Source organism: Microtus oregoni, unplaced genomic scaffold, assembly GCF_018167655.1.
Source record: "Microtus oregoni isolate MIOR12 unplaced genomic scaffold, Mior012 000050F_ref0000143, whole genome shotgun sequence".
NCBI lineage: Eukaryota > Metazoa > Chordata > Mammalia > Rodentia > Cricetidae > Microtus > Microtus oregoni.
The window spans coordinates 2,075,241-2,098,331 of record NW_024543256.1 but is presented as its reverse complement, the minus strand read 5'-3'; the positions used below and the strand labels follow the sequence as shown (position 1 = coordinate 2,098,331).

The window sequence follows — 23,091 nt, the reverse complement described above, 5'->3', positions numbered from 1 at the left end:
CTTCTAAGCTTTTTATTTGAATTCCTGAATTTTTAATTTCCAGTTTTATTTTGGTTTCACTTTTCTTTAGTGATTTTATTTGTTACGTTCTGTTTTCATATCTTGAATTATTTTCATTATTTTTTTTCTTTTTTTATTGAGAAAAGGAGAAACAAAAAACAAGTTTCCACCTCCTCCCAGCCTCCCATTTCCCTCCCCCTCCTCCCAACCTACGCCCCCTCCTCCCACCCTTCTCCCCCTCCCCCCACTCCTTGCCCCCTCCCTCTCTAGTCCAAAGAGCAGTCAGGGTTTTCTGCCCTGTGGTAAGACCTAGGACCTCCCACCTCCGTCCATATCTAGGAAGGTGAACATCCAAACTGGCTGGGCTCCCGCAAAGCCATCACATTACGTAGGATCAAACCCCCGTGCCATTGTCCTTTGCGTCTCATCAGCCCTCATTGTTCGCCATGTTCAAAGAGTCCAGTTTTATCCCATGCTTTTTCAGTCACAGTCCAGCTGGTCTTGGTGAGCTCTCAATAGATCAGCTCCACTGTCTCAGTGGGTGGGTGCATCCCTCGTGGTCCCGACTTCTTTGCTCATGTTCTCCCTCCTTCTACTCCTCATTGGGACTTTGGGAGCTCAGTCCAGTGCTCCAGTGTGGGTCTCTGTCTCTATCTCCATCCATCACCAGATGAAGGTTCTATGATGATATGCAAGATATTCGTCAGTATTGCTCAAGGATAGGGTCATTTCAGGTTCCCTATTCTCAACTGCCCAAGGAACTAACTGGGGACCTCAGCTTGGGCACCTGGGAGCCCCTCTAGGGTCAGGTCTCTTGCCAACCCTAAAGTGGTTCCCTTAACTAAGAATTGTGGTTCCGTGCTCCCCTGTCCAACCTTCCTTTATCCCAATCCTCCTGCTTTCCCAAGGCCCGACCTCCTTCCCTTCTAACTTTTCTCTCCCCATCTCCCCTTACCCCCAACCCACCCCACCCATAGATCCCAATTTTCTCCCCGGCAATTTTGTCTACTTCCCTTAGCCAAGAGGATAACTATATGCTTTTCCTTGGGTTCCCCTAATTACTTAGCTTCTTTAGATTCACCTATTGTAGACTCCGTGACCCTTATTTATGGCTAGAAACCAATTATGACTGAGTACATCCCATATTCATCTTTTTGGGTCTGGGATACCTCACTCAGGATAGTGTTTTCTATTTCCATCCATTTGCATGCAAAATTCGAGAAGTCTTTGTTTTTTACCGCTGAGTAGTACTCTAATGTGTAGATATTCCATACTTTCTTCATCCATTCTTCCATTGAAGGGCATCTAGGTTGTTTCCAGGTTCTGGCTATTACAAATAATACTGCTATGAACATAGTTGAACAAATGCTTTTGTCATATGATAGGGCATCTCTTGGGTATATTCCCAAGAGTGGTATTGCTGGGTCCAGGGGTAGGTTGATCCCGAATTTCCTAAGAAACCGAAACACTGACTTCCATAGTGGTTGCACAAGTTTGCATTCCCACCAGCAATGGATGAGGGTACCCCTTCCTCCACAGCCTCTCCAGCAAAGGTTATCGTTGGTGTTTTTGACTTTAGCCATTCTGACAGGTGTAAGATGATATCTCAAAGTTGTTTTGATTTGCATTTCCCTGATTGCTAAGGAAGTTGTGCACGACCTTAAGTGTCTTTTGGCCATTTGAACTTCTTCTATTGAGAATTCTCTGTTCAGATCAGTGCCCCATTTTTTAATTGGGTTAGTTAGCATTTTAAAGTCTAGTTTCTTGAGTTCTCTATATATTTTGGAGATCAGACCTTTGTCTGTTGAGGGGTTGGTGAAGATCTTCTCCCAGTCAGTGGGTTGCCTTTGTGTCTTAGTGACAGTGTCCTTTGCTTTGCAGAAGCTTCTCAGTTTTAGTAGGTCCCATTTATTCAATGTTGCTCTTAATGTCTGTGCTTCTGGGGTTATACATAGGAAGCGATCTCCTGTGCCCAGCTGTTGTAGGGTATTTCCCACTTTCTCTTCTATCCTTTTCAGTGTGTTCGGGCTGATATTGAGGTCTTTAATCCATTTGGACTTGAGTTTTGTGCACGGTGAAAGATGTGGGTCTATTTTCATTCTTCTACAGGTTGACATCCAGTTGTGCCAGCACCATTTGTTGAAGATGCTATCTTTCTTCCATTGTATACTTTTAGCTCCTTTATCAAAAATGAGGTGTTCATAGGTTTGTGGGTTAAATCTGGGTCTTCTATACGATTCCATTGGTCGACTTCTCTGTTTTATGCCAGTACCACACTGTTTTCATTACTGTAGCTCTGTAATAGAGTTTGAAGTCAGGGATGGTAATGCCTCCAGAAGATCCTTTATTGTATAGGATTGTTTTGGCTATCCTGGGTTTTTTGTTTTTCCATATAAAGTTGATTATTGTCCTCTCCAGATCTGTGAAGAATTTTGATGGGATCTTGATGGGGATTGCATTGAATCTATAAATTGCCGTAGGTAGAATTGCCATTTTTACTATGTTGATCCTCCCAATCCAAGAGCAAGGTAGATCCATCCATTTTTTGGTATCCTCTTCAATTTCTTTCTTCAATGCCTTAAAGTTCTTGTCAAATAGATCTTTCACTTCCTTGGTTAGATTTACCCCAAGATATTTAATGCTGTTTGTGGCTATCGTGAATGGTGAAGCTTCTCTGATTTCCCTTTCTGCTTCCCTATCCTTTGTGTATAAGAGGGTGACTGATTTTTTGGAGTTGATCTTGTATCCTCCCACATTACTAAAGTTGTTTATCAGCTGTAAAAGTTCTTTGGTGGAGTTTTGGGGGTCACTTAAGTACACTATCATATCATCTGCAAATAACGAAAGTTTCACTTCTTCCTTTCCAATTCGAATCCCCTTGATCCCATTATGTTGTCTTATTGCTATTGCTAGAACTTCAAGTACTATATTGAAGAGGTATGGAGAGAGTGGACATCCTTGTCGTGTTCCTGATTTAAGCGGGATGGCTTTGAGTTTCTCTCCGTTTAATTTGATGTTAGCTGTCGGCTTGCTGTATATAGCTTTTATTATATTTAGGTATGACCCTTGTATCCCTAATCTCTCCAAGACTTTTAACATAAATGGATGTTGAATTTTGTCGAATGCTTTTTCAGCATCTAATGAGATGATCATATGGTTATTTTCTTTCAGATTATTTATATGCTGGATTACATTGATAGATTTGCGTATGTTGAACCAGCCCTGCATCTCTAGGATGAAGCCTACTTGATCATAATGGATAATATTTCTAATGTGTTCTTGGATTCGGTTTGCCAGTATTTTATTGAGAATTTTTGCGTTGATATTCATGAGTAATATAGGCCTGTAATTCTCTTTCCTGGTTGAGTCTTTGTGTGGTTTTGGTATCAGAGTAACTGTAGCTTCATAAAAGGAATTTGGTAATGACCCTTCTGTTTCTATATTGTGGAATACATTAAGGAGTATGGGTATTAGCTCTTCTTGGAAGTTCTGGTAGAATTCTGCATTGAAACCATCTGGTCCTGGGCTTTTTTTGGTAGGGAGGTTTTTGATAACAGCTTCTAATTCTTCGCGACCAACAGGTCTGTTTAGATTGTTCACCTGGTCCTGGTGTAACTTTGGTATATGGTATTTATCTAAAAAAGTGTCCATTTCTTTTACATTTTCCAGTTTTGTGTTATACAGGCTTTTGTAATAAGATCTGATGATTCTCTGAATTTCCTCTGTGTCTGTGGTTATGTCCCCCTTTTCATTTCTGATCTTATTAATTTGCGTATTCTCTCTCTGCCGTTTGATTAGTTTGGATAGGGGTTTATCAATCTTGTTGATTTTCTCCAGGAACCAGCTTTTGTTTCATTGATTCTTTGGATTGTTTTCTGTGTTTCTATTTTGTTGATTTCAGCCCTCAGTTTGATTATTTCCAATCTTCTACTCCTCCTAGGTGAGTCTGCTTCTTTTTTTTCTAGAGCTTTCAGGTGGGCTGTTAAGTCTTCAATATGTGCTTTCTCTGTTTTCTTTAAGTGGGCACTTAGTGCGATGAACTTTCCTTTTAGGACTGCTTTCATAGTGTCCCATAAGTTTGAGTATGTTGTTTCTTTATTTTCATTGAATTCCAGGAAGACTTTAATTTCTTTCTTTATTTCTTCCTTAATCCAGGTATGGTTCAGTAGTTGACTGTTCAGTTTCCATGAGTTTGTAGGCTTTCTGGGGGTAGCATTTTTGTTGAATTCTAACTTTAATCCATGGTGATCTGATAAGACGCAGGTGGTTACTAATATTTTTTTGTAACTGTGTAAGTTAGCTTTGTTACCGAGTATGTGGTCAATTTTCGAGAAGGTTCCATGAGCTGCCGAGAAGAAGGTATATTCTTTCCTCTTCGGGTGGAATAATCTATAGATGTCTGTTAAATCAAATTGATTCATTACCTCCATTAATTCTCTAATTTCTCTGTTAGGTTTCTGTTTGATTGACCATATATATGGTCATTGGTGAGAGAGGAGTGTTGAAGCCTCCTACTATTAGTGTGTGTGGTTTGATGGCTGCCTTGAGTTTTATTAATGTTTCTTTTACATACGTGGGCGCTTTTATATTAGGGGCATAGATATTCAGGATTGAGACTTCATCCTGATGAATTGTTCCTGTTATGAGTATAAAATGTCCCTCTCCATCTCTTCTGATTGATTTAAGTTTGAAGTCAACTTTGTTAGAAATTAGTATGGCCACACCTGCTTGTTTCTTAGGTCCATTTGCTTGATAAGCCTTTTCCCAGCCCTTTACTCTGAGTAGGTGCCTGTCTTTGTGGTTGAGGTGTGTTTCTTGTAGACAGCAGAATGTTGGATCCTGTTTTCGTATCCAATCCCTTAGCCTGTGCCTTTTTATAGGTGAGTTGAGCCCATTGACATTAAGTGATATTAATGACCAGTGGTTGTTAACTCCGGTCACTCTTTTAGTAGTAGGGTTTGTGTGTTTCCCTTCTTTGAGTTGCGCTGGTGAAAGGTCTCTAGATGACTGAGTTATTGTGGGCATTGTTGGACTCCTTGGTTAGTGATTTTCCTTCTATAGTTTTCTGTAAGACTGGATTTGTGGCTACGTATTGTTTAAATTTGTTTTTATCCTGGAAAATTTTTATTTTCATTATTTTACTCAACTATTAGATATTGTTTTAATGGTCTTCAATGAAGCATTTATTCATATCTTCTTTAAAGTCCTTGAACATATTCATAATTGCTATTTTGAAGTTTTTTCTTGGACTTTTGATTTTAAATTGCTTTACTCAAGGCCTATTGCAATAATATTGCTGACTTCTAGAGGAGGCATATTGTATTGGTTGTTTGTTTTGTTTGTGTTATGATCTAGGAATCTAGAATTATCATGTTTGAAGTGTTTCTTGATGTAAATATCTGTTCTAGTATTATTTGGATGGGTATTCTATTCTTGGAATTCAAGAACATGAGGAAAAAGTTGGTTTCATTTCAGAGATGCAGCCATGCTCCAACATGCAAAATCCATAAAAGTAATCCACCACAACTCATGGGATTTTGAGATTGGGGCAAAATAATAATAACCAAACTCAGAAATCTCATTTGCTATAGAAAAAAAGGTAATATATACCATAGGATAATAAAGTACACTAATTAGATACACTAATCTAGTATATCTACTTGTGAGCTATTTTAGCAACTATTACCTTTAGACAATTTACACTGGTATAGATTCTTGTATATTGGTATATATGTAAAATTATTTTTATATTCCTAAGATAATTTGTATATTGATACAAACTCAAAATTATATTTTTCTTTTTTATATACATTTTTATTAATATTTATTGAGCTCTATTTTTCTCTGCTCCCCTCCCTGCCTCTCGCCTCTCCCCTTCAATTCTCCCCCAAAGTCCCCATGCTCCCAATTTACTCAGGAGATCTTGTCTTTTTCTACTTTCTACTTCCCAAGTAGATTAGATCTATGTAAGTCTCTCTTAGTGTCAGCATTGTTGTCTAAATTCTCTGGGATTGTGGTTTGTAGGCTGGCTTTCTTTGCTTTATGTTTAAAAAACACCTATGAGTGAATACATATGATAATTGTCTCTCTGTATCTGGGTTACTTCACTCAAAATAATGTTTTCTAGCTCCATCCATTTTCCTGCAAAATTCAAGCTGTTGTTATTTTTTTTCTGCTGTGTAGTACTCCATTGTATAAATGTACCACATTTTTCTTATTCATTCTTCAATTGAGGAACATTTAGGTTGTTCTGGCTATGACAAACAAAGCTACTAGGAACATAGTGAAGCACATCTCCTTGTGGCATGATTGAGCATCCTTTGGATATATACCCAAAAGTGGTATTACTGGGTCTTGAGGAAGGTTGTTTGCTAATTTTCTGAGAAATCGCCACACTGACATTCAAAGGAATTGTACCAGCTTGCATTCCCACCAGCAATGCAGAAGGGTTCCCTTTTCTTCACATACTCTCCAGCATAAGTTGTCATCAGTGGGTTTTTTTTGTTGTTGTTTTGTTTTGTTTTGTTTTGTTTGTTTTGTTTTGTTTTTTCGAGACAGGGTTTCTCTGTGGTTTTGGAGTCTGTCCTGGAACTAGCTCTGTAGACCAGGCTGGTCTCGAACTCACAGAGATCCGCCTGCCTCTGCCTCCCGAATGCTGGGATTAAAGGCATGTGCCACCAAAGCCCAGTCATCAGTGTTTTTGATCTTGGCCATTCTTACAGGTGTAGGATGGAATCTCAGAATTGTTTTGATTTGCATTTCTCTGATGACTAAGGATGTTCCACATTTCCTTAAGTGTCTTTCAGCCATTTTAGATTCCTCTGTTGAGATTACTCTGTTTAGGTCTGTACTCCATTTTTTTATTGGATTATGTGATCTTTTGGTGTCCAATTTCTTGAATTCTTTGTATATTTTGGAAATCAGACCTCTGTCTGATATGTGGTTAGTGAAGATCTTTTCCCATTCTGTAGGCTGTCATTTTGTCTTGGTGACCCTGTCCTTTGCTTTACAGAAGTTTTCAGTTTCAGGAGGTCCCATTTATTAATTGTTTCTCTCAGTGTCTGTGCTGCTGGGGTTTTATTTAGGAAGTGGTCTCCTGTACAAATGTGTTCAAGTGTACTTCCCACTTTCTCTTCTATAAGGTTCAGTGTGGCTGGCTTTAATGTTGAGGTCTTTGACCCATTTGGACTTGAATTTTGTGCATGGTGATAGATATGGGTCTATTTTCATTTTTCTACATGTTGATATCCAGTTATGCTGGATATCATTATACCATTTGTTAAATGTGCTTTCTTTTTTCCGTTCAATATTTTTTGCTTCTTTATAAAAGATCAGGTGTTTGAAGATGTGTGGATTGATATCCAGGTCTTCTATTCAGTTCCATCGTTCCTCCTGTCTGTTCTTATGCCAATACCAGGCTGTTTTCAGTACTGTAGTTCTGTAGTCAAGTTTGAAGTCAGGGATTGTGATGCCTCCAGAAGTTCTTTTATTGTTTTGGCTATCCTGGGTTTTTGCTTTTCCAAATGAAGTTAAGTACCATTTTCTTGAGGTCTTTGAAGAATTTTGCTGGGATTTTGATAGGCATTGTGTTGAATCTGTAGATTGCTTTTGGTAAGATTGCCATTTTACATTGTTAATTCTGCCTACCCAAGAGCATGGAAGGTCTTTCCAGTTTCTGGTGTCTTCTTCAATTTCTTTCTTCCAAGATTTAATGTTCTTGTCATACACGTCTTCCACTTGTTTGGCTAGAGTTACTTCGAGATATTTTATGCTATTTGTGGCTGTTTTGAAGGGTTCTGATTCTCTGATTTCTTCCCCAGCCCTTTTATCACCTGTGTACAAGAGGGCTACTGATTTTTTTTTGAGTTAATCTTGTATCCTACTACATTGCTGAAAGTGTTTATGAGTTGTAGAGGTTCCTTGGTAGAATTTTTGGGATCATTTATGTAAACTATCATATCATCAGCAAACAGTGAGAGTATGACTTCTTCTTTTCCAATTTGTATCCCCTTGATTTCCCTTTGGTGTCTTATTGCTCTAGCTAGGACCTCAAGAACTATATTGAACAAATATGAAGAGAGTCTTGTTCCTGATTTCAGTAGAATTGCTGGGAGTTTCCATTTAGTTTGATGTTGGCTGTTGGCTTGCTGTATATTTCCTTAATTATGTTTAAGTATGTTCCTTGTATCCCTGCTCTCTCCAAGACCTTTATCATGAAGGGATACTGTATTGTGTCAAATGCTTTTTCTGCGTCTAATGAGATGATCATGTGGTTTTTATTTTTCAGCTTGTTTATATGGTGGATTACGTTAACAGATTTTTGTATGTTGAACCATCCCTGTATCTGTGGAATGAAGCCAACTTGGTCATGGTGGATGATGGTTCTGATATGTTCTTGGATTCAATTTACTAGTATTTTATTTAGTAGTTTTGCATCAATGTTCATGAGTGAGATTGGTCTATAATTCTCTTTCTTAGTATTGTCTTTCTGTGGTTTGGGTATCAGGGTGATTGTTCAAAATTATATTTTGCATATTGTACATTGTTAAAGAGAACTGTGGGCTGCTTTCTGCCACCCAGCTCCCAGCCACCTGGCTAGCTTATGCCCCGAAATAACAACACACAAACTGTATTCTTTTAAACACTGCCTGGCCCATTATATCTAGCCTCCTCTAGGCTAATTTTCATGTATTAATTTAGCCCATTTCTAATAATCTGTGTAGCACTGCTAGGTGCACTTACCGGGAAAGATTCATCATGTCTGACCTGGCGGCTTGCTTCATCGCATCTGCCCGGGAGAGGGGAGCTATCGAGTCTGAGCTCACTTCCTCTTCTTCCCAGCATTCTGTTCTGTTTACTCCACCCACCTATGTTTTAACCTATGAGGCCAAGCAGTTTCTTTATTAATTAACCAATGACCGACCTTCCTCCATCAGTACATGTTCTTATTTCTGTTTACAATGTTTTTGTACAGAGATATAAAATTATTTTTGTCATACTGTATGTATGATTCTACTTCTGATTAAGAGATTTTGTATAGTGATACAGATTAAGAATATTTTCATCATATTTTACTGTACATTCCAACCTCTGATTAAGATATTTTTATATATTGTTATAATTTTGAGATCATTATCCTTATTGTGTACATGTTTGAAGATTATTTTTAGTCCCTAAGCTATAGGTTATTAAAAATTACAGGTTAATAGTCATCCATATTTGTCATACTTACGTTAGTTAGGTTTTCTAGATGCACTGAGGAATACTCTGCATGGATAGGTAATCTTCAAACACTTCAAAGACCTGAAGAATATGGCATTTAAATGTATTAATTTAGAATTGTGTTGGTGTGAGCCATTGGCTCCTGGCAGCACCAATTTATTCCTGAGAGAATGATGAACACCAAAGACATTCCATATGGAGCTTGTATTCTTGTTGACAAAACTGGGCTATTGGTCAAAGAGCTGCTCTTGACTTGACTTCTGACAGTAAACACACTGTCCAATCTGGACAAGCAAGATATACAGACCAGTTACTACTGAACCTTGTCAAGACAAGGTAGGATAGTCTTTCAAATTTTCCTGCTTCTAAAAATTGTCTGTCAGGTACTCTAGGCCTATAGCCAAAGTTGGTTGCCCCAACACCATAGATAGACTTTTTGTGAATATCCAGCTAACCAGGTGTTTCTGTCATTTCTTAGATCTTTTCAAAGCCACTTGCTTGCACTTTCTGCTTACTTCAGTAATATTTTTCTTCTCAGGTCTTTGATGGGTTGGGGACTAGGTAGTCACAGTTACTATCTTAGCTAAGGCCTTTTAGGTACAAGACTTAGACTCCCCAGGATAAGACAACTATTAAAATAATCTCTGTTATTTGTAAATTACATATAGCCTGGACACTTAGTATGTATTTCTTGATTGATGTTCTTGTTAGTTGTAGTTTCATTTCACCTGGATATTGTATTCTGTTCCTATTCCTCATTGTGATCTGTGAGTCTCCTTTAATAAAAAACCCTTTATTATACCATATTAGAAACTAACATGGGATTTCTTTATTCATGCCCCCAATCTGACACATTTCTCTTCATCTGGCACCCAATGTGGGGCTGACTAAATCCATATAAAATGAGAGAAAGCTTAGAAAGGAATTCAAGACATACACACACAAAAAAAACAAAGTTAGCATGGTTTCTTGGTAGTCAGCATCTTTTTCTGGGTGGGCTCTGTTTGCTGGTGGTAAACAGGAGTGCCATGGCCCCTTTAAGAGAGGTCTTCCTGGTTCAGCATTAGCAGAAAATAAAGTGTGGCTTCTTTAAGAGATGGCAGCTTCCTGGTTTGTGCTAGTTCCATGTACAGTTCTGACTCCTTTAGGGGCCAAGCACTTAAATGGGGTCTGTAAGCAGTGTGTTGAAAAATGCTTAACAGTGACACAGACCCACTGTGACCCTGGATCTGGGATGGAGAGAATGGCTCTCAGAGGCAGTGATCATGTCTCTGTCATGTTGGACCAGGTGGAGCAAGAAGGCAGGACCACACAGTTGGTCCTAGCCATGCCCACTTAGGATTTAAAAGAAAAAAAAGCAGTTCTGGTTAAAAAAATAATTACAGATACAGATACAAAAGGAAAGGACCTCTAAATGGGTCACAGTGTTGGAAAAATGTGCGTAGGCTTGGGAGAGAGAAGAAAAAGAGTACAGAGATTTATAAAAGAAGTAAATCATTTTAAAAGTAAACAAAGTTTTTAAATAGAGTATAGAAATTCATAGATTAAAGGAATGAAGGAAAGAAAAATAAGCCACATAAAGACAGAATATACACAAAGAGTCTAGATTATGTACATTATTGTGTTTTCTTTGAATGTTTTGACTGTGAATAAGTTAAGTACAGAGAGACATTTCATTGTATAGGCAGCCAAGCAAAACCAACACATATACTTTAAAGGTATCTTAACTTCAAAAATTGGTTCTAAGGATATGCTGCTTTGAAAAAGAGGTTTTACTTTTGTTTCCACAGAAGATGAGAACCTGTGAATTCCTTCCAGACTAATGTAATTCAATAGAGCAAGAGCCCCCTGAAAGGTTTCTGTAAACCCATAAAATTACTTTCCCAACAAAAAGTAGGAAGCAGTTTGGAGAGAACTATGCCCAAAATCTCAAATATTGTTTATAAATGTTTGTTTACATTTAAAGGGGAATATGCTATAGAGATGAATACTTTGCATTGGTATGGATCTTGCTTTATTGATACAAATTTAAGATCAATTTTGTTATATGTATATTTCTGTTCCTTATTAAGATATTGTTTGTGCTGCTCACTTAAAAATGTAATATATAATTAATAAATACAAGTTAATAGTTATCTATAATAGTCAAGCTTGTAGTCATGCTAGCTAGGATTTCTAGACATATGGAGGTGTATTTCAGTTAGATAATCTTCAAACCTTTGAAAGACCTATGGATTATGGCATTTAAAATGTTTTAAGAACTTAGGACTCGCCGGGCGATGGTGGCGCACACCTTTAATCCCAGCACTCAGGAGGCAGAGGCAGGCGGATCTGTGTGAGTTCGAGACCAGCCTGGTCTACAAGAGCTAGTTCCAGGACAGGCTCCAAAACCACAGAGAAACCCTGTCTCGAAAAACCAAAAAAAAAAAAAAAAGCAAAACAAAACAAAAAAACAAAAAAAAAAGAACTTAGGACTTTTCATGACAATAAAAAACCGTATGATCAACTCATTAAATGTAGAAAGGCCTTTGAGAAAATTCAACAATGTTTCATAATAAAAGTTCTGGAGAGACGAGAAATACCTCAATATAATAAAGGCAATTTACAACAAGTCCACAGCCAACATTACCCTAAACTGAGACAAATTCAAAGCATTTCCATTAAAATAAGGAATAAGGCAAGAGGGCCAACTCTCTTCAAACATATTTAACATAGTTTGTGAAGTCTTAGCTAGAGCAATAAGACAACTGAAGGATATCAAGTGTATTCAAATAGAAAAAAGAAGTACAAGCATAAAAGACTCCACCAGGAAAATTACACAGCTGATAAACACCTTCAGTAAAGTAGCAGGATATAGAATTAATACAAAATACAGTGTCCTTCCTATATAGACATAACAAACATTTAGAAAGAAGTCATGGAAAAAGTACCTTTCACAGTTGTCTCAAAAATATAAAATATCTTGATACAACTCTAACCTAGCAAGTGAAATGCTTTTCTAACAAAAAACTTTAAGACATTGGAGAAAGAAATTAAAGAAGACGCCAGAAGATGAAAAGATTCCCTATGCTCGTAGATCAGAACTACCCCCTGGTGTGGGAGGTCCTTCTGTCTATGTGAAGCTTTCATTGGTTAATAAAGAAACTGCCCTGGCCTGTTGATAGGGCAAAACTTAGGTAGGCAAGGAAGACATAACTGAATTCTGGGAGGAAGAAGGCAGAATCAGAGAGATGCCATGGATCCACTGAGACAAACACTGGGAATTTTACCTGGTAAGCCACTGCCACATGGGGATACACAGATAAATAAAAATGGGTAAAATTAAGATGTAAGAATTAACCAATAAGAAACTAGAGCTAATGGGCCAAGCAGTGATTTAATTAATACAGTTTTTGTGTAGTTATTTCAGGGCTAAGCTAGCTGGGTGGCCATGATGAACAAGCAGCCTTCTCCTGTTACAACTCCCAAGTGTCAAAAGAATGAAACTTAATTCAGCCTGATTTAGGTAACTGGTGGTGGGCCAAGACTTCTTTAAGTCTGACATCAGCTCATTTATTTTAGTCATATTTAAAGATAGCACAGTTTTGGGGGGAAAGTTTACAGATAACAATTAACTCAGCTCCATGAATATAACAAAGGTTAAGACATGCTTACATGGAATGTCACTGGGTATATCAACCATATTCTAGGGCAGGATCCATGGCAAGGAGAATCTGACCAAAACAAAATGTACTCCATGGTTTTTGGTGTGCTTTTATTTTGCTTTGGCATTTCTTGTCTTATTGGGTTTTTTGTTTGTTTGTTTCTTTGTTTAGGGATTTTGTTTGTTTGAATTATTTTGTTTTACAGTGAGAGTGGGGGAGATCCTGAAGTTAGTTGGGTAGGAAAGTGGGGAGATAAGGATCTGGGGAAGCAAAAATATGACATATATTATATAAAACATAAATAAAAAATATATAAATTTTTATAAAATGTAGATTGACAGAAGCCTTAAAAAACAAGCAAACAAAAGACCTGCCAAGCCAGACGGTGGTGGTGCACGCCTTTAATCCCAGCACTCGGGAGGCAGAGGCAGGCGGATCTCGGTGAGTTTGAGGCCAGCCTGGTCTACAAGAGCTAGTTCCAGGACAGGAACCAAAAGCTACGGAGAAACCCTGTCTCGAAAATAAAAAAATAAAAAAAAGACCTGCCAAAATACCAGGAAGTCTAATGTGAAACAATCTCTCCTAAAATTGGCTGCATAAATATGAACAGAACAGTGACACTATAAATAGACATGCTATTGTGGAAGGAGGAAATTTGCGTGGCATCCCACCTTTAGACAAAGAACTATAGACAACTAATGACTTGCTGGAAATGAAAAAAACTTGCTTCTCCCAGGACTGAGCCTCCTTGTTGTTTATGTAATACAAAGTCATCATACATGAAATTATAAATATAAGCAACAAAATGGACCAATCAAGTTGTATTCGTGTGTGTGTGTGTGTGTGTGTGTGACAATAATAACAAAAGAGGCTATTAATTTGAGCGTGGAAAGAGCTAAATGGAGGTGTGATGCCTATTCTTGGTGTCAACTTGACTACATCTGGAATTAAATAAAATCTAAACAGCTAGGAACACCTGTGAGGAATTTTATTTCTTCATTAAATAACTTGAAATAGGAGGAACTATCTTTAAACTGTATCTTTTGAGGTGGGACAATCTACATTTAACCTGGGCCCCACCTATATAAAAGATATAAAAGAAGGAAACTCTATTCTTCTCCTGCTTGCCCTCACTCTAGATGGCAAGTCCATTCATTTACTGGCATTAGAGCCTACTTCTTTGGGATTCGGGCATATACTAAAGACCAGCTGAGAATTCCAGTCTTATGGACTGAACAACTACTGGAGATTCTTGGAATTTCCTTCGGTAGACAGCTGTTATTGAGCTAGCAGGACCACAGCCTGCTTGCTTATTGGAGTGGCTTATAGGCTGTGAACCTGCTAGTCCAACAGTGGCTACATCTATCTATCTATCTATCTATCTATCTATCCATCCATCCATCCATCTATCTATCTATCTATCTCTCTATATATATATCTATGTGCGTGTTTGTGTATGTATACAATGAGTATATTATGTGCTATGTAATATAGAATATTAATACATTGGTGATATATAATAAATATATTTTAAAATACACATTTTCATTTATTATATATATTTGATATAGATATAGATATATATTCTATCAGTTCTGTTCTTCAAGAGAACCCTAATACAGGAGGGTATCTGGGAGAGGCTAGAGGGAAAAGGAAAATTATATAAATTATTTTTATTTAAAAATGTATTAAGAATAAGTATTACATCATAAAAATTTTTAAAGACATCTTTTAGACATGCCATGTCCATTGTTCTCATAAATTCACTGGAGCTGTGGTTACCCACCGAGGATTTGCACAAGATTGAGCCCATCAACATTTGTTGTTTGTATGATCTTCTATTGCTGAAGTGTGGCTTTGAATCCTCAACTATTATTGTATTGCAACAAAAACAATATCATATTTGTAGCAATACTTCCATCAAAAGCTATTTTGAATGAATATGGGAGAGACTCATAAACACACACACACACGTGTGTGTAAGAGAAGGAGAAACCTATTGTGGGGGGAAAATGTTACAAATGAAAAAGGAGGAGTTTGAAAAAAAACTTGAAAATGACTAAAATTCCTTATAAGCATGTAAAACACTGTCAATAATAAAAATGTAACAAAAGCAACACCATCTGGATAGGCCAAACAGAATAAAGAGACCTCAGCATTTAATTATAATCTAGACCAAATGAACCTAAGAGATATATATAGGCAACTGCTTCCAACAACTGCTAAATACACATTTTTATCAGAACGGAGAATATTCTTGATATTCAAGATAGATCATATAATAGGTCACAAAATAAGTCTCAACACATTTTTAAATTGATATTACGCTGAATATCTTTGCTGACAAAAATACAATAAAGCTAGAAATCAATAACAAAATAATTTAGAATTATACTAATACACAAAAAAATCAATGTATCATTGGGCATTAATAGAGCAAGGAAAAATCAATAAGGAATTTTTTTTTCTGAAAGATGTGGATGGAAACAGAGATACAACATATCAAAACCTCTGGGAAGCAGAAAAATCTAGGCAAAAAGTGACATTTGTGGCAATTTAAAAAGTAAAAAGACATTAGATAAATAATCTATCACTGCATCTCAATGAGCTAACAAAAAAACAACACATTAAATTTAAAGCTATTAGAACATATAACAAAAGAACAAAATATCTAAACTAAAACAAAATAATATGAAGGATCAATGAAAAAATGAACCATCTCTTCCAATAACTAAGTTAAGAAAAGAAAAAAACTGAAACAGAATAAGTGATGAAAAGGGAAATAGAGTTAATATCACAAAATAGTCATTAGAAATTATGAACACATGCAAAGAAATGGTGCTTTAGAAGAAACTTGCAAATTACTAGATACATACACTTTATCAAAACTGAATCAGGAAAAATTTGAAAACCTGAACAGGCAAATAAAATATAATGAGATTGAATCAACTGGAAAAAAAAACTGTCACAAAAAGTAGTCCAGAACCAGGTGGTTCCATCATTAGATTCAACAGAACATTTAAAGAGTTATCCCCATCCCCCAAAAGGAAGCAATTCTTCTGAATACATTCTATGAAGCCAGCATCACTCAAGCCAAGTGATTTTGACAAAGATGGTAAGGACACACACTGAGAAAAAGGATTTTTCTTTTTCAATAAATAGTGCTAAAATATTAGATATTCAAATGCATAAAAATGAAACTAGTCTTCAATTTCTCACATTACAAGAATCAACTCAAAATGTATTGAATACTGACATGAAGTACTTGAAATTATTAATCTTGAAGAAAACACAGGGAAAATGCTTCAGAACATTGCAATGAACAATGTTCTTCTTTAAAGCCTCCAAAAGAACAGGAAACAAAAATTAAAACAGACAAATAAGTTATATAAAGTTAAAAAGTTTTCATAAAAAAAGAAACACTTGATAGAGTGCAAAGACAGACTACAGAACAGGAAAATATTAGCAATGCATACCTCTGACAAAGAGTTGATATTCAAAATACAGGAGGGATTTCAAAAACTCAATATCAAAATAAAAAATTACTCAATTAAAACTAAGCATTAAATCTAAACAGATGTGTCTCAGAATGAATGCAAACGATCATTAAAGGATATGAAAATTATTCAATATAATTAATCATAAAATGTAAATCATAATAGAATGTCACTTCAACAAGGGAGGAAGGACTATTATCAAAAAGATAAACAGATACTTATCTGGGGGAGGAGATACCATGATCACTAAGGTGGTCTACCCAGATGAGGCTTATCCATTGCACTCAGGATGTGCTGACTCTCTGCGATTTCCCCAAATATGGGAAAACTCAACTGTATAATTTGTGGTAATGGGAGCACTGAGTTCATGCTCTCCATGGGGCTGAGGGAACAAGACTAAAAATAACAAGTGCCTGTGCAGATGTAGAGTAAAAGAGAACCCTTGCACACTGCTAGTTACAATATAAATTAGGAGCGCTATTAGGGAAAACAATATGGATAGTCTTTTAAAAATGAGTTGGAAATAGAGAGATGCCTATGATACTTTGCTATTTACACAAAAGGTATCAGGTTAAAAGTACATTTTTGTATGTTTTTTAAAGAAATAGCAATAAATGCACATGCATATGCATGAATAATATTTTCATGTTTGAGCATAGAAATATTTAGACAATTATTTAATTAAGGGCTTTTGTGTTTTTTATTTAACTTTAACGAAAATGAACTATATTTGCAATTTTAACGGCAGAGAAATATTTAAATTAGTAGGAGATGTTTATGTTTGGTGTAATCAAGAAGGGAATACACTAGTCTCCTGTCCGTTTTTTCATGCGCTCCTCTTACAAACAGTGTGTTGGAGCTAGTGTCGCATCTACGCGAAGAATTACAGTAACCCGGTTTTTGGTGATGAGTCAGAGTGCGTGGTGCTGATGCTGCTGCCATTTCAGCACCTATGCGAGCACAGCATCCATCCTTCCGCTCCCATAGCGCCTGGGCCTACCTTACTTCGGGCTACTGGGCCAGTTATGTGCTCGCGGTCAAGCCAAATAAGGGCTGATTGGAGCTAAGGCCTTGGTGGGGCGCCCCCTTCCGCCTCCCCAGGCCCGGGCCGAGTTCTGCCAGGCCACGGACATGGAGGCCATTTGGCTGTACCAGTTCCGGCTCATTGTCATCGGCGATTCCACGGTGGGCAAGTCCTGCCTGATCCGCCGCTTCACCGAGGGCCGTTTTGCTCAGGTTTCAGACCCCACCGTGGGGGTAGATTTTTTTTCCCGCTTGGTGGAGATCGAGCCAGGAAAACGCATCAAGCTCCAGATCTGGGATACAGCGGGTCAAGAAAGGTTCAGATGGGAGTGCAGCACGGGCCCGCGCGAGCAGTTGGGGGAAGGGGGCAGGGGGGTGTCTTTGGTGCTCATCTGGCCCCTGAGGAGAAAGGATTTCCTTGGTTCTTTTCGTGATGTCGCCGAGGTGACAAGCAAGGTTCCTGGGGCTTCTGCTCAAGCTCACTTTGAGCTTGCTAGGAGTTCAGTACAGGAAAAGAAGCACCCAAGCAGGGGAAGGCCATTCATTATTAACACATTGTTTGCACCACAACTCCATCAACCTGCTTTTTGGTAGCTAATGAATCGTCTGGAATTGACTACTATATAATTCATCAAAATCAGAGCCCATGTTCCATAGTTTATAACAGTATTTTCAAGTCATCTTAATATGACTGGAAGCTGTAAGTAGGTAACTAGGTAGGTATGTAGGTAAGTAGACAAACTAGATAGATTAGATATATATTGATGTCTTTTTATATCTCTATTATATTTGGGAGGGAGGGAGAGAGAGAGAGAGAGAGAGAGAGAGACCTAATAAAGGAATTAGAGACTGATCAATTAATTCTCTCTTGGAACCACCATACATTCAATTTCCAGAGAATGAAACTGTTTCTGAGAAAATAGTGTGAGGTTACTCACATAAGAGAATGCCATATAATATAATATAATATAATATAATATAATATAATATAATATACAGAGCCCCTGACCTTTTGAGAACTTCAGTACTACTATAGTTGGAAGGAATATATACAGAGGCAACACACAGAAGAGCGTTTTGTTGTTTGTATTTATATGCCACTCCCTACTGTACCACTGGATACTTATTGGGCAATCAGTGAGTATGGTTATTTTTCTCTCACAATTCTTTGTTCTTCCTTTTAGTCTGTATTTGTGATTTTATGTATGGATACAGAGTTGAGAAGTTTAACTGGAGAAGGTGAAGCCCAAACAGAGATAGAAAACGCCCAGAGATGAGAAACAGCATGAATAAAAACAGAACTGACAGAAAACAAACTACATAAAAAGTTTGCAGAGAACAGTTTAAACTAAAGTAAGGTAGAGCAGCAGGAACAAGAGCAAAAGGATTCTATACCCCTATATTTATATCATTTACTCATTTTCTGCTGAACATTAGTTGAGCATAGAAGGTACCAGTTAGGTCACTAAGGATGATACAGGTAATAAATACTTACAAACTTAAGTTGCCTCTAACTTCTCACTTGTACAAAGCTTTGGCAAATACTTTATACAGTTCTCATAAATAAAGAAAAGTATCTTGTATATGTTTACTGGGGTCTTTGTTGGAACAGCTTGTTTATATTTATTACTCATTATGTATTATGCAGTATTGATTTTAGGACTTCTTTATATACTAAAAATAATAACCCCAACACCAACAGTGGTGGCACATGTTTATAATTTCAGCCCCCTGAATGCTGAAGCAAGAGGATGATGAGTAGTTGAAGGCCAGCCTGGACTTCTGTCTAATAAAAATATTAACCCTTTTATGTCATTTATGTTGTAAGATATTTCCCCAGTTTGTCATTTTATTTTTTCATGTTATGATTTTTTTTTATTCGGGGAAGACGTCTAGTTCTGTGTGCTCTATGTTATGCCTAAAACATTTTGATACTTTCTGTGCTAAATACAAATTACTAATGCATAAATATATTCTAGAGCTTTGACTGATTGCTAATTGATTTCTCAAAGCAACATTTTCACAAATTAGAACTTTTTCTGATATAACTATCTTTCTGAATGAATCTTTAAACATAAAGGAATTAGGAATATTTTAATTCCCCGGGGTTAATCTCGCTGGTTCTGGAGACTTGAACTCATTTGTAAGGCCTACCCATACCATCTTTTTCTTGGACTGCAATTCCCTAGATATTTCTCCATTAACATTGGCCATTTTTTCATGAATTTTCAGCCATAGAGATCTTCATTATTTATCATACCCATCTGAGAAGACAGAAATCCTAAATATAGACATAGATTTCAAAAATTGCCATAGTCTAAAACAAGTGATCATAGAGGCAAATTGTTCTACATCTTTTCATAATCTCCTACATTCTTAAGCAAAATACAATAATATATGTTTATAATGAGGCTCATCAACTCAAGAAATTAAATTATGTGATGTTTCTTCTGTTTGAGAATTACCATAATATACAAATAACCTAATTACATGATTCAAATTAAATAATATAACTTGATGGAAATGCTTTGACTATTTTGGCGGATTCTCCCAGCTAGTACCTCCTCAACCAACCTCTCTGAATTTTGTCAATGAGTAGTGATGTTAGGCATTTTTCTCCAGAACAATTTTTAATATTTATTATTTTATTTTATGTGTATGGGTGTTTTGGCTACATAGAAGTCTGTGAATCATGTGAGTGCCTGGTGGCCATAGAGGCCAGAAGAGGATGTCAGATCACCTGGAACTGGTGTTAAAGACAGTTCTGAGCTGCCATGTGGGTGCTGGAAATCCAAAGTTCAAGTCCTTTGGAAGAGCAGTCAATGCTCATAACTACTGAGCCATCTCTCTAGCCATGGCCCAGAACATTTTACCATCCACATCTTTTCATTCCCACATGGCTTGGGAAATAAAACAAGATTGTTTTTTCTCTTCATAGAAGTTATTGGTGATATCTGATAGAAAAAATTAGCAATAATGAAAACAAAGAAATGGAGTAATGGTAAATAGAAAAATGAAATATCTTGCAAGATATTTTTCTTGGTTCATCAATTATATTTATAATCTCTATTCATTATAGTAAAATCATCTTATTCTTGAAAATTCTTTTAAACTACTAACACTTGCCACATCAAAAAAAAAACACTTTAATGCCCATTATTTCATTTTGCTTTATGATTACTCTATAACTCAGATGCCTTATTTTGCAAATTATGTTTTAGTTATTCAGATTTGGAAGCAGAGGAAATAATTGTGGTGAAAAAATAGAACTCAGTCATTTCCTAGGGGTTCTTTCAATGTCTGGATCAAGGGAAAACACCTGAAAGTTCATGAGCATTCATTTCTAGAAAGGGTTACCTTAACATTTTACCCAATTGAAAATTTATCGTTATTGTTATAGAATGGCATTTATATTTACTAAAAGACTGTCAGTAACCAGGAACACTAGCATACACTGAGTTCGTTGGAGTGAAGGAGTTTGGGCACGAACTTTATTCTTTACTTCTTTCTTGTGTTTTAGATCCATCACTCGCGCCTACTACAGGAATTCAGTAGGTGGTCTACTCTTATTTGACATTACCAACCGCAGGTCCTTCCAGAATGTCCATGAGTGGTTAGAAGAGACCAAAGTACACGTTCAGCCCTACCAAATTGTATTTGTTCTGGTGGGTCACAAGTGTGACCTGGATACACAGAGGCAAGTGACTCGCCACGAGGCCGAGAAACTGGCTGCTGCATACGGCATGAAGTACATTGAGACGTCAGCCCGAGATGCCATTAATGTGGAGAAAGCCTTCACAGACCTGACAAGAGACATATATGAGCTGGTTAAAAGAGGGGAGATTACAATCCAGGAGGGTTGGGAAGGGGTGAAGAGTGGATTTGTACCAAATGTGGTTCACTCTTCGGAAGAAGTTATCAAATCAGAGAGGAGATGTTTGTGCTAGTCAACCCTTATATTTTCAAAAAATACTCTCCCATTTGAACTTAAAAGTTACCGAAATAAATAGAATCCTTATGTGACTGAAGAGAACTCAACCTTTGAATAACAAATGAGCCTTCTTCCTAGGGGTGGAGCTCTGACAGGTTCATGTGTGGGTAGATAGGGAGTCCAGGTGCTGTGATTGAGGGACTAAATTGCTGACATGGGCTAGATTAGACATTGTTTTATGGCCCAGGCTTGGCAATGATTGCTCTGTGTGCTCTTTGTGAACCACATATTAAGGGTCTGGGGTTTTGGAAGTTAGGTTCCAGGAAAACATACCTACAGAGAGAAAAACTGTTCCTTGGTATTTTAACTTTGCAGATGTGGTGACCATAAAGAAACATGTAGAAGGAAATCAAGTATCAAATTGAGGACAATTAGAATAACTGAAAGAAGAGTATGGTATCAATTTATTCAATGATAATACCATGCCAGATGTGTCCTGAGTTTGATACAAACACACTAATTCACTTTTAACAGTTCAACTGTAAAATGAAAGGCCCATATGAATTATCTATTCAGTAAGGCCCTTACAAGGTCGAGCAGTCTAGTAAAAATGATGTGATTATGAAAAGGGAAGTCATTCACACCTTGTTATTAATCACATTTGAGAAGTGTACACTCTCAAGATAGAGTTACGAACTGTGTGAAAGAAACTGTCCCGTGTAAAATGACCGTGTATTTCCTCTGACCATACCTGGACTTTCACTGCATCAGCGAACTACAATCTGAAAGGAAGCATACTGTCTGCTTCTTTAGGCACTGACAGTGACAACACAGAGATTGTCTACAAAGAACCCTGAGTCAAGTCCTTGATCATTGGTTCTGTACTGAATATTTGCTCAGCGTGTGGCCCTGGAACCCTTAAAAATCCTGCATATTGATTTACTTCACCTATTCGATCACTGTAATAGTCCTGTGAGATTTTTATTTACCCCATTTTACAGAATAAGAAAGCAAAAACCAAGTCTACCTGATTCCTAGCTTTTTTCACTGGATCATAATGCTGTTACATGGATAAATAATTAGTTAGCTTTGGAAGTCATGTGATTATAAATTAATGTTCTCTACATGATAGGATATGTTTTCCTTATTGTTTTACAGCTCAACTATAATCCTGCAGGAATCTAGGAATGAATCAAAGGTAAAGCCCATTCAGGTATTATTGACAAGAGGGCATTAAATAAGGGATTAACTGCACATCTGAAAACACATTAAAACTGTGTGGGTTTCTAAGTGTTCTTCTCACAAACTAAACATTTTATTGAAAGGAACCAAATACAACAATGGGGAGTGGGATGCGGATAAAGTACTCATCCCACAATAACCTTGGCCACCTGTCTGCTATGTACCTACACTGGGTTCCTGTCTACCCGAGAGAGTCAGCTCTTAATTCTCAGGTGAACAGACAGCTAACCACATCAGCAAATTAGAATGGCTGACATGAAAATTTCATTATCTTCTTGAAAAGAAGTGATGCTTTAAATTACTTTTTGGATTGTAGCCAGTTCAGCTAGGCAAAAGCCATACTTTTCACAGTAAGAAAACTATTCTGATTAGAGTCGTTTCTCATATCCGTTGTGGTAGAAAGATCGGCAAACTGTTTTTGCAATATCCTATTCAAGTTCTGTAGTAATATGGGGCGGCAGGGCTGCGTCCCCCACACCCGGCCGCCCACATGGCTAGCTTATGCTCCGAAATAACAACACACAAACTGTAT

The 23,091-nt window shown here is 37.1% G+C and overlaps 1 protein-coding gene and 1 non-coding gene across 2 annotated transcripts; both read left to right on the top strand.

The window, feature by feature from the left end:
• Window positions 1-16,577: 16,577 nt before the first annotated feature.
• Window positions 16,578-16,739, top strand: LOC121437291. The gene has a single exon (XR_005972953.1). It is a non-coding gene; the product is annotated as a U1 spliceosomal RNA (small nuclear RNA).
• A 753-nt stretch (window positions 16,740-17,492) lies between these two features.
• Rab39b (RAB39B, member RAS oncogene family) lies at window positions 17,493-22,261 on the top strand. The gene is made up of 2 exons (XM_041636907.1): window positions 17,493-17,709; window positions 20,907-22,261. The coding sequence occupies exons 1-2, from the start codon at window positions 17,495-17,497 to the stop codon at window positions 21,331-21,333; spliced, it is 642 nt and encodes a 213-aa protein (XP_041492841.1). The 5' UTR covers window positions 17,493-17,494; the 3' UTR covers window positions 21,334-22,261.
• Window positions 22,262-23,091: the final 830 nt, after the last annotated feature.

What these genes read in the sequence shown, in the direction of transcription:
- Rab39b (XM_041636907.1), top strand. Translation starts at nt 17,495, where the DNA reads ATGGAGGCCATTTGGCTGTACCAGTTCCGGCTCATTGTCATCGGCGAT. An exon ending in GCGGGTCAAGAAAGGTTCAG is followed by an intron (nt 17,710 to 20,906) that starts ATGGGAGTGCAG and finishes CTTGTGTTTTAG; the next exon opens with ATCCATCACTCGCGCCTACT.